At 44.0% G+C, this 23471-nt stretch overlaps 3 protein-coding genes across 4 annotated transcripts; all 3 read right to left on the bottom strand.

Moving 5' to 3' along the window:
* Positions 1 to 479: 479 nt before the first annotated feature.
* On the bottom strand, positions 480 to 13148 carry LOC120040732 (pyridoxal phosphate binding protein). 2 transcript variants are annotated; one of them, XM_038985779.1, is made up of 8 exons: positions 13021 to 13148; positions 10008 to 10115; positions 9862 to 9897; positions 9686 to 9761; positions 9269 to 9409; positions 1507 to 1649; positions 1287 to 1385; positions 480 to 1126 (listed from the first exon to the last, which is right to left on the bottom strand). In XM_038985779.1, exons 1-8 carry the CDS (start codon positions 13108 to 13110, stop codon positions 971 to 973), a joined length of 849 nt encoding a protein of 282 aa, XP_038841707.1. In that variant the 5' UTR covers positions 13111 to 13148; the 3' UTR covers positions 480 to 970. The 2 variants fall into 2 exon arrangements, with proteins under 2 accessions (XP_038841707.1, XP_038841708.1); XM_038985780.1 differs by lacking the exon at positions 9862 to 9897.
* Positions 13149 to 13467: 319 nt separating this feature from the next.
* Positions 13468 to 18994, bottom strand: snrpg (small nuclear ribonucleoprotein polypeptide G). Its single transcript, XM_038985781.1, has 4 exons — positions 18886 to 18994; positions 14320 to 14342; positions 13832 to 13956; positions 13468 to 13696 (listed from the first exon to the last, which is right to left on the bottom strand). The coding sequence occupies exons 1-4, from the start codon at positions 18915 to 18917 to the stop codon at positions 13646 to 13648; spliced, it is 231 nt and encodes a 76-aa protein (XP_038841709.1). The 5' UTR covers positions 18918 to 18994; the 3' UTR covers positions 13468 to 13645.
* A 182-nt stretch (positions 18995 to 19176) lies between these two features.
* On the bottom strand, positions 19177 to 22482 carry LOC120040735 (zinc finger protein 271-like). The gene is made up of 2 exons (XM_038985782.1): positions 22335 to 22482; positions 19177 to 21766 (listed from the first exon to the last, which is right to left on the bottom strand). Exon 2 carries the CDS (start codon positions 21749 to 21751, stop codon positions 20249 to 20251), a length of 1503 nt encoding a protein of 500 aa, XP_038841710.1. The 5' UTR covers positions 21752 to 21766; positions 22335 to 22482; the 3' UTR covers positions 19177 to 20248.
* Positions 22483 to 23471: the final 989 nt, after the last annotated feature.

Genomic DNA, 23471 nt, shown 5'->3' with positions numbered 1-23471 from the left:
GAAATTGTGATAGCTACCTATGCAGGAAAAAAATGGTGGGAAAAAAAAGTCGCATCTTTTGCTATCGTGGTTAGCTAATAGAAATACATATTGTGTCTTCCCTGTAAAACATTTTAAAAATCAGAAATGATGGCTGGATTCACAAGATGTGTATCTTTCATCTGGTGTCTTGGACTTGTGATTTAATAATATTTAGATGCTAGCATTTACTTGTGACGCTATGCTAGGCTATGCTAGTCAGCTTTTTTACTGATGGGGGTGCTCCCGGATCCGGGATTGTGATGAAGTAGAAGTTAAATCTTTCAGTGCACCAACACATAACTCAGACCAAAATAATCACTGATATCACAAATAATACTAGTGTAAACATATTGTATGAGTGAATCTACCTGCAGTTTTGTAATTGTGTTTATCAAGAATTTAAAAAAAAAAGTTATTTGACAACACCATACAGAATTGAATTGACTCACAATACCATCCATCATAAAGGGGGGGGGGGGTTATGTTTATTAAATCACAAGTATTTTGCCAGAAAAATAGGACATTTTACTATGTAAGATACCCAATCACTGGGATATTCAAAACGGTCAAGAGTTCAGCATAGTAATTATCAAAACATTAGATATAAACTCCATCTCTGCTTGACTCTCTGAATGATCGATATTTATGTTATCGTGTTAAACGGTATCTATTGAATCTAGGGTTGGCACAAGATCGAGATGTGAGCTATAGCTTCTTACATCCAACATCATCAACTGAGTAATGAGAATCTATGCCTAATGTGAGTAGTTTAAAAATCTCCGTTTGTAATGTCAACTTGAAGATTGAATTCCGTCCAAAAATGCTCAAATGAATGGGCTCCGTAGAAATGAATTGAAAATCTAGATCAACCAAAGACATTTTCCCCCAGTTAATTCTCCTAAAATACTGAATTCCTTTACAGCCTGTGTGAGTGTAGGAAGGAGAAACATCACTGTTCTGTCACAGTGAGACGATCCATTTTCTTAGCTGCTTCTTCTGTCGGAACCTTTGACTTTTTCTCTGGACTGGGAGTGGGAGTGTTGGGATAATCCCTATTACCGAAAATAGTACTACCAACTCGCACGTTGGTTGAACCCACCTCAATCTAAAGGAGGAAATGGAAAAGAATACCTCAGAAGGGTATAATTTATACAAACAGCATGCGCATTCGAGTAGTAATGGGTAGCTAAATCAATATCTGATAATTCAATATGTTAAGAACATATTGTATTAGAAATTAAGAAGGCTGAGACAGTGGAACTTACCGCGTGTTCAAAGTCAGTGGACATGCCCATACTAAGCTCTACATCCTCAAGGGGCAGCTGTAGACTGGCACACACTTCCTGTCGCCGACTCAGCAAAGCCTGATTGGTGATGCACAACAGAATTAACACACACCAATAGATCTTTACCAAAAGCCTTAACATAAAACGTTATTTTTTTTATTTAACCAAGCAAGTCAGGGTAATCATAACAACCAAATACCTGAAAATCTGGGTTAGGGCCATCAGCTAGGTCGTAGCCATAGCGACCAATGGTCATGAGTCCAGAGAAGTGTAGGGCAGAGCATTTGGATAAAATGTGTTTCACTGTGTTCACTGTCTCACCAGGAGGCAGTCCATGTTTACCTAGTGGCAACATAGAACTTTAGTTAGTGTATCTGTCTGTCAGGCAGGTTGACGTTTATTGTCATGAGTCTTGCCCAGGAGGAAAAACTGAACGGGTTCCTCTAGATGGGCCAGTTGCAATTAGCTATATGGTAAAAATACATGCAAAAACAAACATTTGCTTTTTGGTCTTAATTTAAAAAGGGGAATGGAAACACTTTAGGAAGTAAATCTAAGCAAAGATATGTATTCAATCCACTAATACTAAACATGTTCATTTAACATAAAAACATCTCTACATTTAGTATTTTGATCGTCGACAAGGTTATTCGAGCTATGGTCAGCGCCATTTTAAATTGCCATAGTAACGACTGGCGCCAGTGCGTCACAGGCAGGAATTAGGTAAAGTGTCTGCGGTATTGAGTTTTCGCGCGGAGAATGAATCGAAGAGAGAGAGGTTAGGTGCGGACAACGATGATGGCAACAGCAAGTAGTAATTCAAACATGAACCGTATAGCGCCAGGCTGTATGAATTGGCTCAACAACAACAAAAATCCCTCGGTAAACTACCATCTGCTGCCCAAGGACCCACAACTTTTGAAGAAGTGGCTCCATGTCCTGAAGAGGAAGGACGCGCTAGATCGAGCTAGCAGGATCTGCAGACAGCACTTTGTGGAGGCAGACTTCGCGATGAAGGGCACTTTCGATGCGGCAACCAGGAGTTTCCGAATAGAAAGGAGTCATATGCCTACGTTGAAGCCCTCTGCTTGCGCCTCCATTTGAAATTAAGGGTTATGGTGTAGGGGTTACCGACCGACCATCAACATCGCAGACTTTGGTCCAAAGTTTGGAGTCAAGCAAAAGCTACTGAACAGAGGAGAGTCAATGCAATGGAGCGTGAGGTACCGTTAACCGGTCAGGACTGTCGTGGACTAGGCTAGCGTTAGATGTTTGCTGAAAAATAAATGTCCCTGTATTTGCTGTGTGTGTGTGTGTGTGTGTGTGTGTGTGTGTGTGTGTGTGTGTGTGTGTGTGTGTGTGTGTGTGTGTGTGTGGACAAAGCATACAACAGGTAGCTTGTTAATGCCAACTGATATATTTGGGTTTACTTGTCTTAACAAAACGTTTGTTTGTTTTCAGGATGACATCTTCATCCCTGAACATGTTTTCATCCTGGAGGAGACTGTGCAGGAGGCAGAGGTGGTTCATGCAAATCTATGTTATTTCTAAGGCTATTGTTTATTTCAAGTATATGCAGTGATTCTTCAATATAACTAGAGCCTAATAGACGCCTTCATTTTTTTCTACCAACAGGAAAGAACGGTTAGTACAGCATGCCGAACTGACCCCTTGGTGCCAGAGTGTTCCTGTGCTGTGGTGGAGAAGAGGTCCACCGGGACCATCACTAAAGAGCTCGGGGTCCAGCTAGATTGCGCTCACAACCATCAGTATAGAGCCGAATCCTGCCCCGATACGCCACAGACGAAGAGTGAGATCCGTGAAGACCATAACTCGCTGTATGAACCTGAGAGATCACAATCACAATCATCACAGTGTTCCGAAAATGGAGAAGGCCGTTCAACAGCGAATTCAAAAGATACACCCATCCATAAAGGGAATCGGAGTGGATGTGCTACCATGTCCCGGTTCTGCTGTTTCCACTCTCTCTCAACCTATGAATACTCAGCTATGAAAAGCCAACTGACATTTGCTCCTGAGGTGTTGAACTCTCGCACCCTCTATAACCACTGTGGTTAGTATTTTTTTGTTGTTGTATTTTTCACCCCCCCCCCCACCCCAAATTCGTGGTATCCAATTGGTAGTAGTTACAGTCTTGTCTCATCGCTGCAACTCCCATACGGACTCGGGAGAGGCGAAGGTCGAGAGCCATGCGTCCTCCGAAACACAACCAAGCCGCACTGCTTCTTGACACAATTCCCATCCAACCCGGAAGCCAGCCGCACCAATGTGTCGGAGGAAACACCATACACCTGGTGACCGTGTCAGCGCGCACTGCGCCCGGCCCGCCACAGGAGTCGCTAGTGCGCGATGAGACGAGGATATCCCTGCCGGCCAAACCCTCCCTGACCCGGACGACGCTGGGTCAATTGTGCGCCGCCCCAAGGGCCTCCCGGTCGCGACAGGGCCTGGGCTCGAACCCACTGCGATGCAGTGCCTTAGACCACTGTGCCACTCGGGAGGCCTTGTGGTTAGTATTTTAATGTAAAAAGGGCTTTTGTAAAATACATTTGATTGATTGTTTGCTGTGCTGGATGCTGTGTATTCACTGTCTGAGTGATGGGACATGTTTATAGTATCTGTAACATGTTGGTGTGTATTTAATCTGCATCTTAACTTCTTAAAAGTGGTAATCAGCAGTAGAAACAATAACAAAGTGTCTCCCTGCTCCTCTTGACAAAAAGCTGAGGGATGGGGCTGGAGAAATGTAACCACTCTCAAATGCATAGACAGAGCTATATCGATGCAAGGACTGACCATCCATGATATCAACATTGTTATCCTGTTTCTATGATCTGTTTCCACTACCATGTACCCTGTTCGCTTTTGTTAAAGACGTCTGCTAAATGGTATATATTATTAAAGTCTCTTTTGACTCTGCCAACTAGTTGCCCAGTGTAGTTACCATTCCTTTCCAATAGATGGCAGACTAAGCTAGTTGAAGTCACTAATCTAGCGACAGGGACACGGGATTAGTGTGCACTGAAAGTAGTTTTATCTTCAAAGAAAGTTTATCTGGTTACGCTTGAACCTGTTGTTATAGTGGACAAGCTAACTAATACTATTTTTACATAAGGTGCAGGCATTAGGTCTATGTCTCAGGTTAGGCTAGATTTACTAAATGAACTGGTTTTATTCAAGGCCTTTGCTTCTGGCTATGTGCCTTTTGGAAGAAACGACACACACGGGGATGAGACGCCGTCTAATTCTCCCTTGTGCCCATAGGGTGAACTGGCGATAAACTGCCAGCCTGTATGCTCTGCAAACAAAATCATAAGAAAAGTTAGTCTGATACCGAAATGAAATCACTATGTGTTTATAATGAGCACGTCCCATTATTGGTTAGAATGAGATTTCATGAATCTGTCTGCGATTCCAACTCCGGTCGTCTGATTTCAAAGGTAAACATGTTACCATAGCTCCAAACAGCGCTGATGTTAAACATAGTTATAGGATACTGATTATATTTATTGAGCACCTAGCTACTACTGATAGTAACCTTACATTTATAATCAAGCAATATTTTCACCAATTATTTAACTGCTGACTGGTCGAGTGACCTCTTCTGCCAGGAAGTCCTTCATAAGGATTAGTGACACGTCCAATAAATACATCGCCAGACAGACTGACTGGAACCTCTGACCTGGATGTAATACAGCTATCCAGACAGACTGACAGGAACCTCTGACCTGGATGTAATACATCACCATCCAGAGAGACTGACAGGAACCTCTGACCTGGATGTAATACATCACCATCCAGACAGACTGACAGGAACCTCTGACCTGGATGTAATACATCACAAGACAGACTGACAGGAACCTCTGACCTGGATGTAATACAGCTACCATCCAGACAGACTGACAGGAACCTCTGACCTGGATGTAATACATCACCATCCAGACAGACTGACTGGAACCTCTGACCTGGATGTAATACAGCTATCCAGACAGACTGACAGGAACCTCTGACCTGGATGTAATACATCACCATCCAGAGAGACTGACAGGAACCTCTGACCTGGATGTAATACAGCTACCATCCAGACAGACTGACAGGAACCTCTGACCTGGATGTAATACATCACCATCCAGAGAGACTGACAGGAACCTCTGACCTGGATGTAATACATCACCATCCAGACAGACTGACAGGAACCTCTGACCTGGATGTAATACAGCTATCCAGACAGACTGACAGGAACCTCTGACCTGGATGTAATACATCACCATCCAGAGAGACTGACAGGAACCTCTGACCTGGATGTAATACAGCTACCATCCAGACAGACTGACAGGAACCTCTGACCTGGATGTAATACATCACCATCCAGACAGACTGACAGGAACCTCTGATCTGGATGTAATACATCACCATCCAGACAGACTGACAGGAACCTCTGGATGTAATACATCACCATCCAGACAGACTGACAGGAACCTCTGACCTGGATGTAATACATCACCATCCAGACAGACTGACTGGAACCTCTGACCTGGATGTAATACAGCTATCCAGACAGACTGACAGGAACCTCTGACCTGGATGTAATACATCACCATCCAGACAGACTGACAGGAACCTCTGACCTGGATGTAATACAGCTATCCAGACAGGAACCTCTGACCTGGATGTAATACATCACCATCCAGACAGACTGACTGGAACCTCTGACCTGGATGTAATACAGCTATCCAGACAGGAACCTCTGACCTGGATGTAATACATCACCATCCAGACAGGAACCTCTGACCTGGATGTAATACATCACCATCCAGACAGACTGACTGGAACCTCTGACCTGGATGTAATACAGCTATCCAGACAGACTGACAGGAACCTCTGACCTGGATGTAATACATCACCATCCAGACAGACTGACAGGAACCTCTGACCTGGATGTAATACATCACCATCCAGACAGACTGACAGGAACCTCTGACCTGGATGTAATACATCACCATCCAGACAGACTGACAGGAACCTCTGACCTGGATGTAATACAGCCACCATCCAGACAGACTGACAGGAACCTCTGACCTGGATGTAATACATCACCATCCAGACAGACTGACAGGAACCTCTGACCTGGATGTAATACAGCTATCCAGACAGACTGACAGGAACCTCTGACCTGGATGTAATACAGCTATCCAGACAGACTGACAGGAACCTCTGACCTGGATGTAATACATCACCATCCAGACAGACTGACAGGAACCTCTGACCTGGATGTAATACAGCTATCCAGACAGACTGACAGGAACCTCTGTCCTGGATGTAATACATCACCATCCAGACAGACTGACAGGAACCTCTGACCTGGATGTAATACAGCTATCCAGACAGACTGACAGGAACCTCTGACCTGGATGTAATACATCACCATCCGCTGGAATTTTGTGCTGTATCGCCACCATCTCTCTACAACACACATATACACTCATACTCTAGCCATTACCTGGCAGCATCCCCACTCACACCAGTTTGTGTTTGCCTACGCAGACCCTCTAGCTGAGGTGTTTCAGGCGGCATATCTGTGTTGTTACTGCTACGAGAACGAACTCTTTGATCTGGGGCAACGTTTGGCTCTAACATGAACGGCTTCAGTAGGTTAATTGGCTCCCTAACTAAAGTTATTTCATTCTCTGTTATAAACTCATTTTCAGTCTCGGAGCTACTCGGTAAATCAGACATTTTGGGGGGTTCCAAAATGTTCTCTCCTGTCAGTGATGCAACAATGCCAATATGGAGATTTACAGTTACAGTTAGCTGACGTTCTAAATCCTGGTGTTTCCATTCCCCTTTAAGGTTAGGCATTGGGGTTAGCAGTGTGGTGGCGGGTAGGCATTGGGGTTAGCAGTGTGGTGGCGGTTAGGCACTGGGGTTAGCAGTGTGGTGGCGGGTAGGCACTGGGGTTAGCAGTGTGGTGGCGGGTAGGCACTGGGGTTAGCAGTGTGGTGGCGGGTAGGCACTGGGGTTAGCAGTGTGGTGGCGGTTAGGCACTGGGGTTAGCAGTGTGGTGGCGGGTAGGCACTGGGGTTAGCAGTGTGGTGGCGGGTAGGCACTGGGGTTAGCAGTGTGGTGGCGGGTAGGCACTGGGGTTAGCAGTGTGGTGGCGGGTAGGCACTGGGGTTAGCAGTGTGGTGGCGGGTAGGCACTGGGGTTAGCAGTGTGGTGGCGGGTAGGCACTGGAGTTAGCAGTGTGGTGGCGGTTAGGCACTGGGGTTAGCAGTGTGGTGGCGGGTAGGCACTGGGGTTAGCAGTGTGGTGGCGGGTAGGCACTGGGGTTAGCAGTGTGGTGGCGGGTAGGCACTGGGGTTAGCGGTGTGGTGGCGGGTAGGCACTGGGGTTAGCGGTGTGGTGGCGGGTAGGCACTGGGGTTAGCGGTGTGGTGGCGGGTAGGCACTGGGGTTAGCGGTGTGATCGCGGTTAGGCACTGGGGTTAGCGGTGTGGTGGCGGGTAGGCACTGGGGTTAGAAGTGTGGTGGCGGGTAGGCACTGGGGTTAGAAGTGTGGTGGCGGGTAGGCACTGGGGTTAGCAGTGTGGTGGCGGGTAGGCACTGGGGTTAGCAGTGTGGTGGCGGGTAGGCACTGGGGTTAGAAGTGTGGTGGCGGGTAGGCACTGGGGTTAGCAGTGTGGTGGCGGGTAGGCACTGGGGTTAGCAGTGTGGTGGCGGGTAGGCACTGGGGTTAGCAGTGTGGTGGCGGGTAGGCACTGGGGTTAGCAGTGTGGTGGCGGGTAGGCACTGGGGTTAGCAGTGTGGTGGCGGGTAGGCACTGGGGTTAGCAGTGTGGTGGCGGGTAGGCACTGGGGTTAGCAGTGTGGTGGCGGGTAGGCATTGGGGTTAGCAGTGTGGTGGCGGGTAGGCACTGGGGTTAGCAGTGTGGTGGCGGGTAGGCACTGGGGTTAGCAGTGTGGTGGCGGGTAGGCACTGGGGTTAGCAGTGTGGTGGCGGGTAGGCACTGGGGTTAGCAGTGTGGTGGCGGGTAGGCACTGGGGTTAACAGTGTGGTGGCGGGTAGGCACTGGGGTTAGCAGTGTGGTGGCGGGTAGGCACTGGGGTTAGCAGTGTGGTGGCGGGTAGGCACTGGGGTTAGCAGTGTGGTGGCGGGTAGGCACTGGGGTTAGCAGTGTGGTGGCGGGTAGGCACTGGGGTTAGCAGTGTGGTGGCGGGTAGGCACTGGGGTTAGCAGTGTGGTGGCGGGTAGGCACTGGGGTTAGCAGTGTGGTGGCGGGTAGGCACTGGGGTTAGCAGTGTGGTGGCGGGTAGGCACTGGGGTTAGCAGTGTGGTGGCGGGTAGGCACTGGGGTTAGCGGTGTGGTGGCGGGTAGGCACTGGGGTTAGCAGTGTGGTGGCGGGTAGGCACTGGGGTTAGCAGTGTGGTGGCGGGTAGGCACTGGGGTTAGCGGTGTGGTGGCGGGTAGGCACTGGGGTTAGCGGTGTGGTGGCGGGTAGGCACTGGGGTTAGCGGTGTGGTGGCGGGTAGGCACTGGGGTTAGCAGTGTGGTGGCGGGTAGGCATTGGGGTTAGCAGTGTGGTGGCGGTTAGGCACTGGGGTTAGCAGTGTGGTGGCGGTTAGGCACTGGGGTTAGCAGTGTGGTGGCGGTTAGGCACTGGGGTTAGCAGTGTGGTGGCGGGTAGGCACTGGGGTTAGCAGTGTGGTGGCGGGTAGGAACTGGGGTTAGCAGTGTGGTCGCGGTTAGGTTTTTAAAAATCTGATTTTATGACATTGTGGCTATGCCAGCTAGTGACCTCTCTGCAGAGCTGCCTCCAGTACATGAGCCATCTCAATAAATGCCTCCAGTACATGAGCCATCTCAATAAATGCCTCCAGTACATGAGCCATCTCAAAAGCCAACCTCTGTGTGTGTGTGTGTGTGTGTGTGTGAACACTTACTTTCCTCCCCACTGGTGTTGATCTGAACCATGATCTTTAACGTCTGCGTACTAGCTGCTCTTAACCTCTGCCAGGAGCTGTTCACCTTGTCGGCCAACTTGGCTGAGTCCACCGTCTCCACCATGAACAGGTTTGGTACACCTGTGGGAAGTGTGTGAGTAGAGTTAAGATCTGTCGGCTCTACTAAAGGTTTCTATGGAACTGTGTTCAAAACTTGACAAAGAACGATTTTGAGGTCGAAACATGTCAGCTTTTTATATATATATTTTTGAAGTGTGTGAGTAGATTGATGAGTATAGGGAGACATGCAAGTTGATGTTGAAATCTTTAAATATGGAGACCTATGATGCACCCGAGCAGAACACTACACTATTAAAAATATGAAACACAAAACATGTTACACAAGATGTTACTTACCCAAAAGTTTGTTGACATTATTCTTCTGTAAATGGCCAATAAAATGCCACTCGATTTCTGGGCATGATTCTAAAATCTAGATTAGGACATAAATAAAATATATATTTTTTTTACAGATGTCGGATAGACATGTCATGAGATGAAGAATAATGTGACTTCAAACCTTTAGAACCGACCTGAGGATTTGATGCTTTATCAACAAGTTCATTCACCTAAAAGTCCAATTAAAAAGTCAAACCACCAATGTCAAAACACTAGCAATAAAAGGTGTTATGAGTAACCTGTATAACATGTTCCCATCATGTACAATACAAATACTCACATAGTTTTCACCAAAATTGCGATGCCCTTTTCGGTACGCCTCGATCACCATGTCAGGTGGTTTCGTCTTACTTACAGCTACCAGGCGGGGCGGCACCACGGGCAACGTCTTGGGTGGGAGAGCAGAGGAAAAAGAAGAGCAATAAAATATATGGTGAATAAATGAATGGATGTATGCATGACATCATCATAGCCAAAGGGATAGTCACATCTTGATAAACCTGAACTACTTCAGGACAGTCCAGTACATATCTGGTGCTCATTAAGGAGGGCATATTGGGGGCACAATATGGAACGAAGAGAAATAGATGGTGTAGACAATGAAGAATTGTGCTAGCTGGCATTAGGGTTAGCAGTGAGGTCAAGGTTAGGCATTAGGGTTAGCAGTGTGGTTGTGGTTAAGGTTAGGCATTGGGGTTAGCAGTGAGGTCAAGGTTAGGCATTAGGGTTAGCAGTGAGGTCAAGGTTAGGCATTGGGGTTAGCAGTGTGGTCAAGGTTAGGCATTAGGGTTAGCAGTGTGGTTGTGGTTAAGGTTAGGCATTAGGGTTAGCAGTGTGATTAGGGTTAATTATTAGTGAGATACCCGATGGGTTGGACGATTCTCTTCTCATCACTCATCTTTAACACAATGGAAAAAATATGATTTATCATTTAAATATTGAAAGTGCGTGGGCTACAGCGAGATACCAAATGGTGCAGTTTCAGGCCATGTGGAGGAAAATGACGGGGGCGCTGGAGATGGGGGTGGAGGCTAGTGGGTCTGGACAGGTGTGATGTAGCTGTCGTTTGTATGTGTATGTTTTGTATTGTTTATCAAATATAAAATTAAATCAATATTTAATAATGCTGCGTTCATGTCATGTCGGAAACTCGGAACCTCCGAGTTCAAATGAATGAGATTACGTGCTCACAGTATTCCCAGATAGTAGCTAATATCCCGCTTAAAATCTTATCCCAAATAAGACGTATAGATGCCCTTTCATATCCCGCTCACAAGTATCCCTTTATCCATGACTAAACAGAATATTCCTAATTTAAGTTTATATGGGCTAAATTTAAGTTACTAATTCATATGGACACTGACTGTAGATCTATGACCTTTCACATGTATCCTAACTCCTGCAGAATTATGCATTTCTTGCAGTAAAATTATACAACAAATGTTAATTTTGTCTCAGGAAGAGAGTGGAGAATTATGATTTATTACTTTCAGCATCTCTTGAGAAAATGCGAATTCGGTGTAGTGTTATCTTTGACTCTGTTATGCAAGCAGACAGTATTTCAACCACATAAAATATGCACCCAAGACCAACTGAAGTCTTATCAGAAACGTGTTTCATCATTTTCTCAACTTTTAATTTCCTTAAAACCGGTCAAACTGATGACATTTGGACATTTTCCACAGGACCAATCTTTCCAGTGTTTTTGCGTTCTCCCCGGTTACTAGTGCATTAATTATATCAATGCAAGATATTATTATGGTGAGCACTACTTTATTTCGTCTTCTGGGGCAACAAGTTATGACAAGACAAGCTGCATGTAAAAATGGCCTGCAATGTCGGAAATTCTAAAGAGAAAGTGACCTAAATTAGGGGTGAATGTAGCCATACGGTGATGTACAGAGTATCAACAAAATACATTATGGAATTATGGTGCGCACGTAGCCTACAAAGTGATTTGTTTGACAATCAGATTAAGAAAAAAAAATCGAAAACACCCATGATGTTTAACTGAGCCTGCGAAAAACCGCAGTAAATGGGGTAAGATGTTTGCATACCACAGTATCCCATCTAAAATCAGCATATCCCAGGCATCTTATCCGAGTTTCTCATAACCGGGATACAAGCTTTTTGGGGTTATTGTAAACGTGATATGTTCATATGTGTCAAGTCAAAAACAGAATACTTGAGTATCCCGAATAACAACGGGATATCGGTGTGCATGTAAACGTGGTCATTGACCTCTATACAAAAAGTCCTTGCTTGGTGGGCTAAACAACAAAAAAACGCCACCTGCTGGATGGAGATAGATTTTCCGTCGAGTTGGGCATCTCTTCCTCTCTGGTATTACTTTACCGGCTGGGAAAATCAAGCCTACACGATAGTGCAGTTTCTAAACCCAGAGGCGTAACACCGCAACACTTCCGGGAACTCTTGCGAAACAGAACAAATTTACCTTGGCCGGGGTTTGATAAGTCAATGAGAAGTGAACAATTATTCCTTAGTTAATTTTCTCGAAATCTAAAAGACAACCTAGATTCGAGCCAATATCTTAAATAATGTAGTTGAACATGTTATTAACTCCAACCTCGTGAAAGTGAAACATTTTTATTTTCGTCAAAAACAACTTCAAATCAAAATCAACTTTACATATATATCGAAATGGGTGCCTTTGAGTTGACGGCCTACACATGCGCAGTTCGGCGCGATACAACCGTTAGATCCATTTACGTGTATCTACGCATGATATTAGATAGCCAACGTCACCACGACATCGCCTACAAGTGTCATCGGGGATTTCTATTTGGAGAAGCAATTTTAGGATCTCTACATTACTGTCTTTGCTGTCTTTGGTGCAGATCTAGCGCACACTATCGGCTGCCTAGGCTAGTTCAATTGTAGTGGGATGGTGTCGATTGAACCAATACAAACGTTAATTCAATTACTAAACAGGTGTGAACGGAAGTTGATCGGATAAATGTTTCGCAACACTTACGAAACATTGTTGACGTTAACGTGATAGTGGAATAATCACTGCAGCAGCAGATCGTCTAGAACCCTCCGCGTGGTACAGAGGTGGTTGAAAAGAGTTGGCTTCACGGGCCATGCAATAGGAAAGAGCTAAGTTTGTTAGCTAATTAGTATATTTCAAAATGTAATGTGCATTTTATGGTGTAACGTCTCAAAGGTTGTGGTGTTTTGCCTGACATACAACTGGTCCACCCCCGCTTTTAAATAAGACAATTTTGCACGACTGTCTAAAGTAGATACGGGTTCTTCCCAACTTGACTTACCTTGGGGCGACGTGCCGCCGCTTGATTTACCCTTTCTACCACCGTGTGTAACGCTTTTCCAACCTCCTCCGACATTCCTACTTTCCACATACCCTCAATACACTGTGCAACCAATGGTAGAGACCGGCTCTGCGTAATCAACACAAACGTGATCAACATGTCAAAATAAAAGTCCTTTCTCTACCATAGAAAGCCTGTGTAAAGTGAGACGGCGACCCCTTGTGTTGACTGTTGAGAAATCAACCCGTGTCCATTAATTGTAGTCATGTGTGTAAAAGTGAGAAATTGGGGCAATCAGTAACACAAATTTATTAGAGATAATAGCCCTCAATGTTTGAATAGATTTATATCTCCATTGTATTTTATCACCTAACTATAATTTGACCTTAAATGTAATCAAGTGGTTGAAACATGTAGGGGTATAAAAAAAAAACAATTGTGCAAAAATAAAGAAAACAAAATACCCAGTTTATTCACAAGATTTCACAATTCAAAACATTTCCAAATGAAACATCTGTCTAAACGTATCAAATACATACTCTATCAACAGGAAAAACAAGGAAATTACATAATAAAAAAAGTGTATAATGTCCATTATTCAACTTCTTTCAAGCCATCCCCACCCTCATACTCTCTCAAGTGCCTCCAACATGATGATGCTGTTTCCTCTGATTACCTACAGAAAGTAAACCAAAACAACAACTGATTTACATGCATAAAAAGGTGTGGTGACATTGATGAATAAAATTAAAATGTGTCTGTCCTCAAGAGGTAGTGTGTAAATGTAGTTGACAACGCTGTTGGTACTGACCACCATGCCTATGGTGTTCTGGATTCCCCCAGGGGCCATCTCCAAGCAGTCATCCATCACCAAGTTCATGAAGGGGTCAAAACCTCGCAGGACTCCTTGGACCTGCCTGCCACCGTTCAGCTTCACTGAGGAACAAGATGTTGAACTTTGAAGACCTGGGGCGCATTAATTACGCCCATTCTGTTGCAAAACGTTTCTTAAAAATGCAAGCAAAGTGAACAGGGAAGGACCTACCAGAATTTGTCTCTTAGAAACTCTGTTTGGACTAATGATTACACCCGTGAACTACATTTCAACAACAGTAATAATGAGGGCAAGCCAAATTGGAGACAACTTCAAGTACTGAAATAGAAAGTATGGCTAAGAAATTGTACATTGGGTTTGTCAATTCATGCAATCAAAGCCTCGGTTGGCTCTGGATGCAAATAGATAATTCATAGTTTGTCAATTCAACTCAGCAGAACTCGATATTCAGAATCAGTACTCACGAGAAAGCTTCTTGTCCATGAACCTGAAATTAGCAGAAAATACGTTATTATTATTTGCTAATAAAGATAGCTACACCACAAACTGTATGGCTTTACCAGAGAGGGTTTGGCTATGTGTGAGTGTACCAGAGAGTCTGATTTGCACAACCAGCTGCATGGTCATTTTTTAAATTTAACTAGGCAAGTCAGTTAAGATCAAATTCTTATGACAGCCAAACCCTCCCCATAACATGGACAACGCTGGGCCAATTGCGCACCGCCCCATGGGACTCCCGATCATGGCCGGTTGTGATACAGCCCGGGATCGAACCAGGGTCTGTAGTGATGCCTCTAGCACTGAGATGCAGTGCCTTAGACCGCTGTCGCCACTCAGGAGCCCCTCAACATGTTGAAATAGGGGTGTAAAAAGGGGTTCCAGACGTGGATTCTCAATCCTCGAAACCCGTGGTGATATCAAATATTAGCAATGTTACTGTGCAACGTAGGACTTTCTATTTTCTACAGATTGCAAAACAATTTGTATGTTGATGTAGTGCCCATCAACTATGAATGTTTCAACCTCTGTGCCGATTTTTTTTTTTACCGTCTCAAAGAGCACCAAAACGTACACTAACCATGAGCCTTGTGGTCTGTATCGTCCAATCACAGAGCAGATACAAGTCACGTGACTTGTATCTGCTCTGTGATTGGACGATACAGACAGCAATGCTGTATGGGTTGATTAGTTTGTTTGCCAACTAACTCTGGTAGGTACACAGGCTTGACTTTTCTTTCATATAACTTTTTTAAATGCGATTTCTTATCTTTTTAAATAATGATTCACCCCAGAGATTGTTGTACCTATTCAATGTTTGGAACCATGTGACCAACAAATTTTTTCATACAAAAACGAGTGCGTTTCTCAGTCCCAGAACCATAACTGCGGAAAGAGGAGTCCAGCCCGGTCGGCACTTTATGACCAGTCGTGGATATTCTTACACAGGGACACTCGAAGTCAATCTTAAATGAGTAATTGTTTATTTGTCAGCGCGCTGAAGGTTCCAACTAAGTCAATGCACCATATTACACATGTTAATCAGGAGCTTTGCCTGGGCAGACCCAGAGGCTGTCTTAAATACAGCTATACACAGACAGGTTATATTTGCATGATTTAGCATAATTAATCATTACCGTTTTTTCATTCATGTGACCGACCAATACTGTTTCATAAGATGTGACAGACCAACACCTCACAAGGCTTCTCCTCTCTAAGCTGACCTTGAAACTGAGATCTTTTGTTCGTTCTCAAAACAAGGTCTGGGCGTACTGCCAAATTGCAGCTATTGATAGTGATGATTTGTACAGTCAGCCACTTGCATGAACACAGAAATTAGTTTAGAGAACAGCACATGAATAGAACACAGAAATTAGTTATAAGAAAAGCACAAACATTAAAATGCCATTACTTACGTACACAAAGATAAGGGGTGTAATCATAATGCCGATTCTATAGCAAAATGTTTGTCTGTTGCAAAACGAACCGTTTACTCCAAACTGAAAAGTTTATTGGACAAATTCAGGTAGGTCCCTCCCCGTTTCATTCCGTTTGCTTCCGTTTTGTTCTTAAACAGTAATCAGTTTCCATAAGGAATACACCCAAGTTCTAAAGCATTATAGCAACATTTTACATTGGTGAGTTACGAAAGTATATCGAGTGGTGAGGAAGAGCTCCATGGACCCTTTGCGCCCGGAAGCCATTTTGCCATTCATTATAGTCATCGCGCTCTGTAGAGTTGCTATTTTCTCGAGTTTTCTCGTGTCAATTAACTTGTGACATTCCTGGATTACTCACTATAGTAATAGTCTGATTTGATCGCCAAATATGATAGTCAGTTTAAAAAAAGGTTAAGGGTACAAGACTGTGTACATATCTGGCTGTGTTGGCAAACATAGGTCACAGGTCTTCCCACTTAGCTAATATGCTTGTGGATAGAAACTTTAGGAAGAAATTGAAACTTCTGCCTAAATTGTGACTTGGGAGTGTTCGGAATCATTCAGTTTATCTGAGTAATTATTATTATTTTATTTTAATTACAAACATGTAACGTTAAACGTTAATGTCGTAGTTGTACATTTTCAGTGAAAATTACTACAATAAATGTAATGTTGGTAGAAACCATCTGTCACTGTGATACAGTCTACACTTCTCAAATGGGGAGAGTTTGCGCTTCAAGACGGTAACACAAGAACAAATGCGCACAGTGTCCTTCGGCCCGTTTGCCGACTGCTGTCTGGCAGTTAAAGAGAGGGAAGCAGCTAGATAGTGTAGCCAATAGCAGGCCAGGGTGACAGCTAAAGCACAAGTTATTTATCGCTATCCTACTAGAAATCAAATTAAGTGGAAGGAAACAAATTGGAGATTGGGACCAATACTACATGTTGTTTCCCTCCCTTGCCCATCAAAATGAAACACTTTATTTTACTAGTGCTATGCTGCTGTTGTTGCCAGCATAAACTAGCTAGCTGGGAAGGGCTCATCAGGACCACTGACTGAACTGAATCCATTCGTCTCCACACTTGACTCTCAGCGGCGTGACATATGTCATCCATTTGGGCACCAGGCTTGTACGTATAGCCTCTCCCAAAATAAATGAATGGTTAAGTCGCTGCCGAACCTGAGGTATAATAAGAACTGGAGACTGCGTCCAAGATGTCCGCCCCTTGTTTTCAAGGTAAGTCACGTTCGCATACGCCGCTTCTTGAACCGTCTATATCTGGGATGCATCAGGGTTATACGGACCAAAATCACATGCGCACAGGAAGTAGCGTCATAACGTCATCCAAAAACATACATTTGATTCAGGCTGGACGATATGGCCAAAATCTCATATCCCGATAACGATACATATCACGATATAGCACATTTTCTGTAAATTCAATGAATAAATAGTTTATATAAAATGACCACATGTAAAGGTCTACTTCTTACATTTTGAATTATACTCAACAATAAAAAGGTAATTATTTATCCTTTTATTTAGAATCATTGTGCAAATTTTCAATTAAGCATGTAACAAAATAAAATATGAATGTATTAAACCGAGAAAGGAAAATACTTCAACTATAGTTGCAAACAAAATAAATATAGCCCTAAAATATTATATATTTAACGACCCTGAATTTATAAGCGCGGATATCGACTCTGCCGCTTGAGCATGCTTTTGGGGAACAGTCGATAGCGCGCTGGACTTCGGGCTAGAAGGTCGAAGGTTCGAGGCCTGCTCGTTTCATTACAATATATATATTTGGGGGCTTGCCTGTTATTTCGACATTAATACGTGTACATATCAATTTGCATTTGGTACCTTGAGTCGAGTGTTAGCACCAACTCACGAAACCCCCGTTTCTTTGCAGATGTACGTTGTAACTGCAGCTGTTATCTCCTTCCATCTTCGTGATTCTTTGCCATATGGTGTGCCGCAGGCAAAAGCCTCTTGCAACGTCTGAGTCGGGGGTTTGTTTTGAGCACTCGACTGTACATTTTGGGGTCTCATCCGTAGACTCTTTCCGTTCTGTTTCACATGATTCTTGCGTAGGTGGTAAGAGGTTAGTGGTGTTTGAGACTGTTGTCGGGACCGGTCTGCGGCATATTTTGCAGAGGACGGTTTTCTGGTCCGTGTCAGACTTTTCATACCCAAACCACGTCCATGCAACCGAAGTAGCCCCTCTTTTAGGTAAGGTCTCCGTGTCACGTTCACTCTCCTCCGTGTTTGTTTGTGTCGTGTTTCACGCGGCACGTGTGGAAGAACGCAAAGCGTTATCCAATTGACTTAACATATTGCCGTGAAGAGTGATTTGCGACACGAAATAAACGATACAGCATAATATGAAACGATAGAAAAACGTCTATCGTCATATCGCCCAGCCCTACATTGGATGAATATAACATGTAAATATATTTGGCCCCAGCTACATTTGAATAATTCAATGGATGTCTTGTGCACAAGGTGATGATTAAAGTCAGAACCCTGGCCCCTTGGGTAGACTCCTCACCACCACCAGAGGAAGAGCGCCCAATTCGGTGGAAATCTGTCTCCCTCCAGAAGGTGGCGTTTTTTCGGAGAGACATGTATCTTGTCAGTATATCCATAATATTTCCAACCACTATTGAACATGAAGCCGGAATCTAACCCAAATGGGGGGACTCGTTTTAATGCGACTGAGCGTAGAGGCAACTCGTTGTCGTCGCGCGATGGACCAGAGCTAGCCGGCCACAAGATTGGTCAAAGATTGATAAACCAAAAACAGAGAACCCATCCATTAAAAACACTTTCGTTTGTAAAACATGAACATTTTTATGATATTCAATGTAAATGTTTGTATGGTTTAACTAGATAACATTTTAATTCACTAAGTTAGCTAGCAATTTTACTAGCCGCACAACAGTAGCTAGCTAACGTTACAGACTTTTCCGTAGCTTTGTTGGCTAGCGCGTAGCTAACCATGTTAGCTTGCTAGGCACATTATCTACAATTGGCCGCGAAATATGATCGTAGACAAAATATGTATTAAAAAAAAGGAACTCACTTCTTCAACTCTGGTGGGTGTGCTTTACTCATGTTTCTTTTTGTAGTGGGCCTTCAGTTCGTGAGACTTGCGTTCGTGAAAAAGCGGAAAGCATGCGCAACAAGCAGAGCCGGAAAACGTCATGCAAACTTCCTTCTAACATAAGTGGGCACATCGCCGCCTACTGACTAGTATTGCAGCTTGCTTTTTCTCTTCATATACTCGGTGTACAAAACATAAAGAACATATTCCTTACATTGACTTGCAATATTGAATTCTGTAACTACACGAATGGAGTAAACACAAAACATCTTCATGGGAGAATACTTTTAATGAGGTATGTTCTAAGAAAAGGTTGCTAACTCGGATACAAAGGCACTTTCCTAAGTTGAAACCTAAAATCCTTTTTAAAAATAACATTTGACTTCTTTTTAAGATTTAATTATATTTAATTTTTTACAAAACAGCAGAAAATTGATAACCTGGTACACCAATTGCTAACAAACAATTTCAGGAAGGTTGCCATCAATGCTTGTTTTGCATAATAATATCCAAGACAAAGCTTCTTCCAGAGAAAATGAACCTGTTATGTCACATTGTTAGACGGCCTTTAGTGGCTCCATGAGTATGCATATCTCTCTCTCTCACACACACACACACACACACACACATGGTAAATAATCATGAAATTGATGCTAAACCAGTGTCACACTTACAAGTACAATGCCATCAAGAGTTGGAAAAAAATCACATTAAATGGAAATATGGTCTTCATTTGAGTCTTCAAATCAAAACCTGTCAATAAACCTGTTAATATTATAGTAAACTATATCACTGTCCATTCCAACTGCTATGTTACATAAAAAATACTTTATTAAAAGCTATTTGAAACCACATCTTAGGCCATGTTATTTGTAACAGTGCAGTTAATATTGCAACCCAGATTTGTTGAAGTTGAATTGGGTTGTTTATAAAAAAAAATTAAAAGTAATATTTTAATGCTCCAGCAACATGCTAAATTAGGTCTTGCGTATATTAATTTCATTTAAACCAAATCGACAAATGGATGGTTGGATCTGATTTGTGATGGGATATAAAATGTAGAAATCAAGAATTAACACGACGAGGATATAGGCCTAGGAAGATTGTGTCTTCACCGCTTCCACAGTGTACCACTGTGGGTCAGTCACAAAAGGTATCAGACAGCACACACATTTTTTTCTCAATGTATTGTTGCAACTTGAATGGCATGTTGACATGAGTTACATCCAAACAGCTATTCTGGCGAGTGGTCTAAATATTTCACACTTTAAAATGTACATGTACACATAATATTCTCTTGGGAACTCAGTACAGCTTGTTCAAAAATGAAGAGTACATCATCTCAGATGTTGCCATCAGTGTCTGAATAGCTCCTCTCCTCATCGCCACTGACAACGAGGTGATTTTGGCAGTGTTGTAAGAAAGTGTCCAGTGTTACAAAAGCCTTCAGGCAGGGCACACAATGGTAGGCCCTCCGAAGCTTGGCCCTAGGCTTCTTAGAGATACTCATGCCCTGATTGCACACGCTGCAGTGTCTCATACTCCCTGTAGGCTGATGCAACTCCTCATGCTCCTTCAGGGCAGACTGCAAAGAAAACACCTCAGCACAAGATGGGCAAGGAAACTCTCCCTCTTCCTCTTTCATGGGAATTTTCTTTGGTCTCCCTCTGCTAACCTTGACCATAGTTCCTCTCATCTTCCGTGATTGGTTGCGTTTAGTCTTTTTTGGCATCTTCTCAGCTAACTTGGTCTCCTTGGCTGCTTTCCCAACCTGCTGAACATGGCTTGGTGGTTCTTGACTATGGTTCTTGACATGTGCTTTAAGTGACAAGTGGTGCAAGAACACTTTACCACAAACTTCACATGGGTAAGTCTCTCTTTTCCTCCGCTTGCTAATCAGCGGCCTTGGATCTCTTCTGATATCCTTCTCTCTGCTGTGGGACTCTTGTCTGTGCAAGTACAGCTTGGCAGTGCTTGGGAAGACCCTGTCACAGGAACGACAGGAGAGGAGTTGACTCTTCTGCTTGGACTTTCTATTTACCCCATTTGTGCCTCCTTTTGGCGGGAGATACCTAGAGATACTCCACTCCTTCTGATGCGTGGATCGCTGATGGCAGGCAAGGCCAGCCCCTGAGCGAAAGCTCTTGGAGCAAAGTGGGCATTGGTTTGGCCTGTCAGGAACTGGGGCACTAGTGGCATCAGGGGAAGGAGAGTCCGAGTGGGGAGAGTCAGGGGGTGAAGAGTCAGACAGGGCAGATTCAGGCGAGGGAGAGTCAGCGGGAGGGCTGACAACTTTTGCAGTTCGCGAGGCAGATTTACTACAGCCAGCCTGCTGATGGTGAAGCAGTGCTTGCTTTTGGCTAAAGCCTTTACCACACGGAGCACAGGCATATGATCTGCTATCATGATGGTGGGACTGGTGATGAAGGGACTTATCCTGGACACTCTGAGAGTCTGAGGTTGAAGCCTTGCATGCATTGCATGGAGCATCTAGCTGAGGTTTACCACAACAGAGCTGACAAGGGGCTGCATCATGAATGCACTTGTGCAACTGCAAAGAGGATAGGAGAGAAAACTCCTTGCCACAGGAAAGGCATCGGTGACGCTTAGGTAAGGCATGTTCTCCCTGTTGGTGGTGCAATAATTCAGCCATGTCAGAGAATCCCTGGCTGCACTCTGCGCACACACACGGGCACACATCAGGCAGTAGTTGGTTTTGGCTTTTACTCTCTTGCTTTTGTGCCACAAGTTTTGCCAGATTTGTTAGCGCGTCTGATGCAGGCTTAGTCCGAGCAAATGACTCCTGAACTCTTGTAGTGTTCCAACTGCAAGGAACTGCATCCATCTTCAACCAAGGCACCTAGTTGGAGGTACAGAGGATAGTCTATTAGACACGTTCATGAATAAAGTAAATATAGGAAATTCATCATCCTGATGCAAGGGAAAACTTAGATATAACCTACAAAACATTTCCTTGTTCTCTCTTTTTATAGTACAATGGTTGGCTGCAGAGACAACCATTGTATTTGTCACCCACTGTAGCTCAGTTGGTAGAGCATGGCGCATGCAACGTTATAATGGTGGGTTCGATTCCCGGGACCACCCATGCGTGCACGCATGACTGTAATTCGCTTTGGATAAAAGTGTCTGCTACATTTCATATATAATCCCTTAACTACCTACTGCGTCTCACAACTCAAATTATAGCAGGCACTGCAAATGTGGTAGTTGAGTATTTAACTATGTGTAAACGACGTAAAAGCTTTACCACCTGTATAGCAAAAAACTATACACGCAGTGGTAATAAAGCAAATAGCATGAACCATTATGCAGGAAATCGCAATAACGTTAGCTAGTTGCGTTAGCTAGCTAGCTAAACAAGACCGAATGTTAAAAGTGCCCCCACTCCTACAACGAAATGAGCTTACCTTTTTTTGTCAATCAAACTTGAATACTGGCAACATATCCGTTTCCAACAAATGTAGAAGTAATTTTTCAAGATAAGTACTTGGCTAACGTTACCAAAACTTTGTTTTCATTTCCCTGTAGCACCGTAGCCATGTGTTCCAAAGTGAAGCCAAGTTGTTTGTGTACTTTGAGTTTTGATAGGACTACAAAACCTAGCATTCTGGTACTTCCGTTTACACCAATGAGTCATTCAAGAACACTAACGTGTTCAGGAAAGTTGGTAATGTTAGAGAAGAACCCAATGATGTAATGTACATATAGGTAGGGGTAAAGTGACTATGCATAGATAATAAACAGCGAGTAGCAGCAGGGTATAAATGGGGGGGTCAATGCAAATACTTCGGTTAGCCATTTAATTAGCTGTTCAGCAGTCTTATGGCTTGAGGGTAGAAACTGTTTATGAGCCTTTTGGACCGAGGCTTGGCGCTCCGGCACCTCTTGCCGTGCGGTAGCAGAGAGAACAGTTTATGACTTGGGTGGCTGGAGTCTTTGCCATTTTTTAGGGCCTTCCTCTGACACTGCTCAGTATATAGCGGCAGGTAGCCTAGTGGTTAGAGCGTTGGACTAGTAACCAAAAGGTTGCAAGATTGAATCCCTGAGCTGACAAGGTAAAAATCTGTTGTTCTGCCCCTGAACAAGGCAGTTAACCCACTGTTCCTAGGCTGTCATTGACAATAAGAATTTGTTCTTAACTGACTTGCCTAGTTAAATAAAGGTAAAAAATAAATAGGTACTGGATGGCAAGAGCTTGGCCCCAGTGATGTACTAGACTGTGCGCACTACCCTCTGTAGTGCTTTGTGGTTGGAGGCTGGGCAGTTGCCATACTAGGCGGTGATGCAACCAGTCAAGATGCCCTTGATGGTGCAGCTGTAGAACTTTCTGAGGACCCATGCCAAATCTTGTGTTTTGAGGGGGAATAGGTGTTGTCGTGCCCTCTTCACGACTGTCTTGGTGTGTTTGGACCATGATAGTTTGTTGGTGATGTGGACACCAAGGAACTTGAAGCTCTCAACCTGCTCCACTACAGCCCCGTCGATGAGAATGGGGGCGTGCTCGGCCCTGCTTTTCCCGTAGTCCACGATCATCTCCTTTGTCT

This window comes from Salvelinus namaycush, unplaced genomic scaffold (genome assembly GCF_016432855.1).
Source record: "Salvelinus namaycush isolate Seneca unplaced genomic scaffold, SaNama_1.0 Scaffold377, whole genome shotgun sequence".
Taxonomy (NCBI): Eukaryota; Metazoa; Chordata; class Actinopteri; order Salmoniformes; family Salmonidae; genus Salvelinus; species Salvelinus namaycush.
Note: the sequence above shows the minus strand (reverse complement) of the source record. Positions and strands in the feature narration are given on the sequence as shown.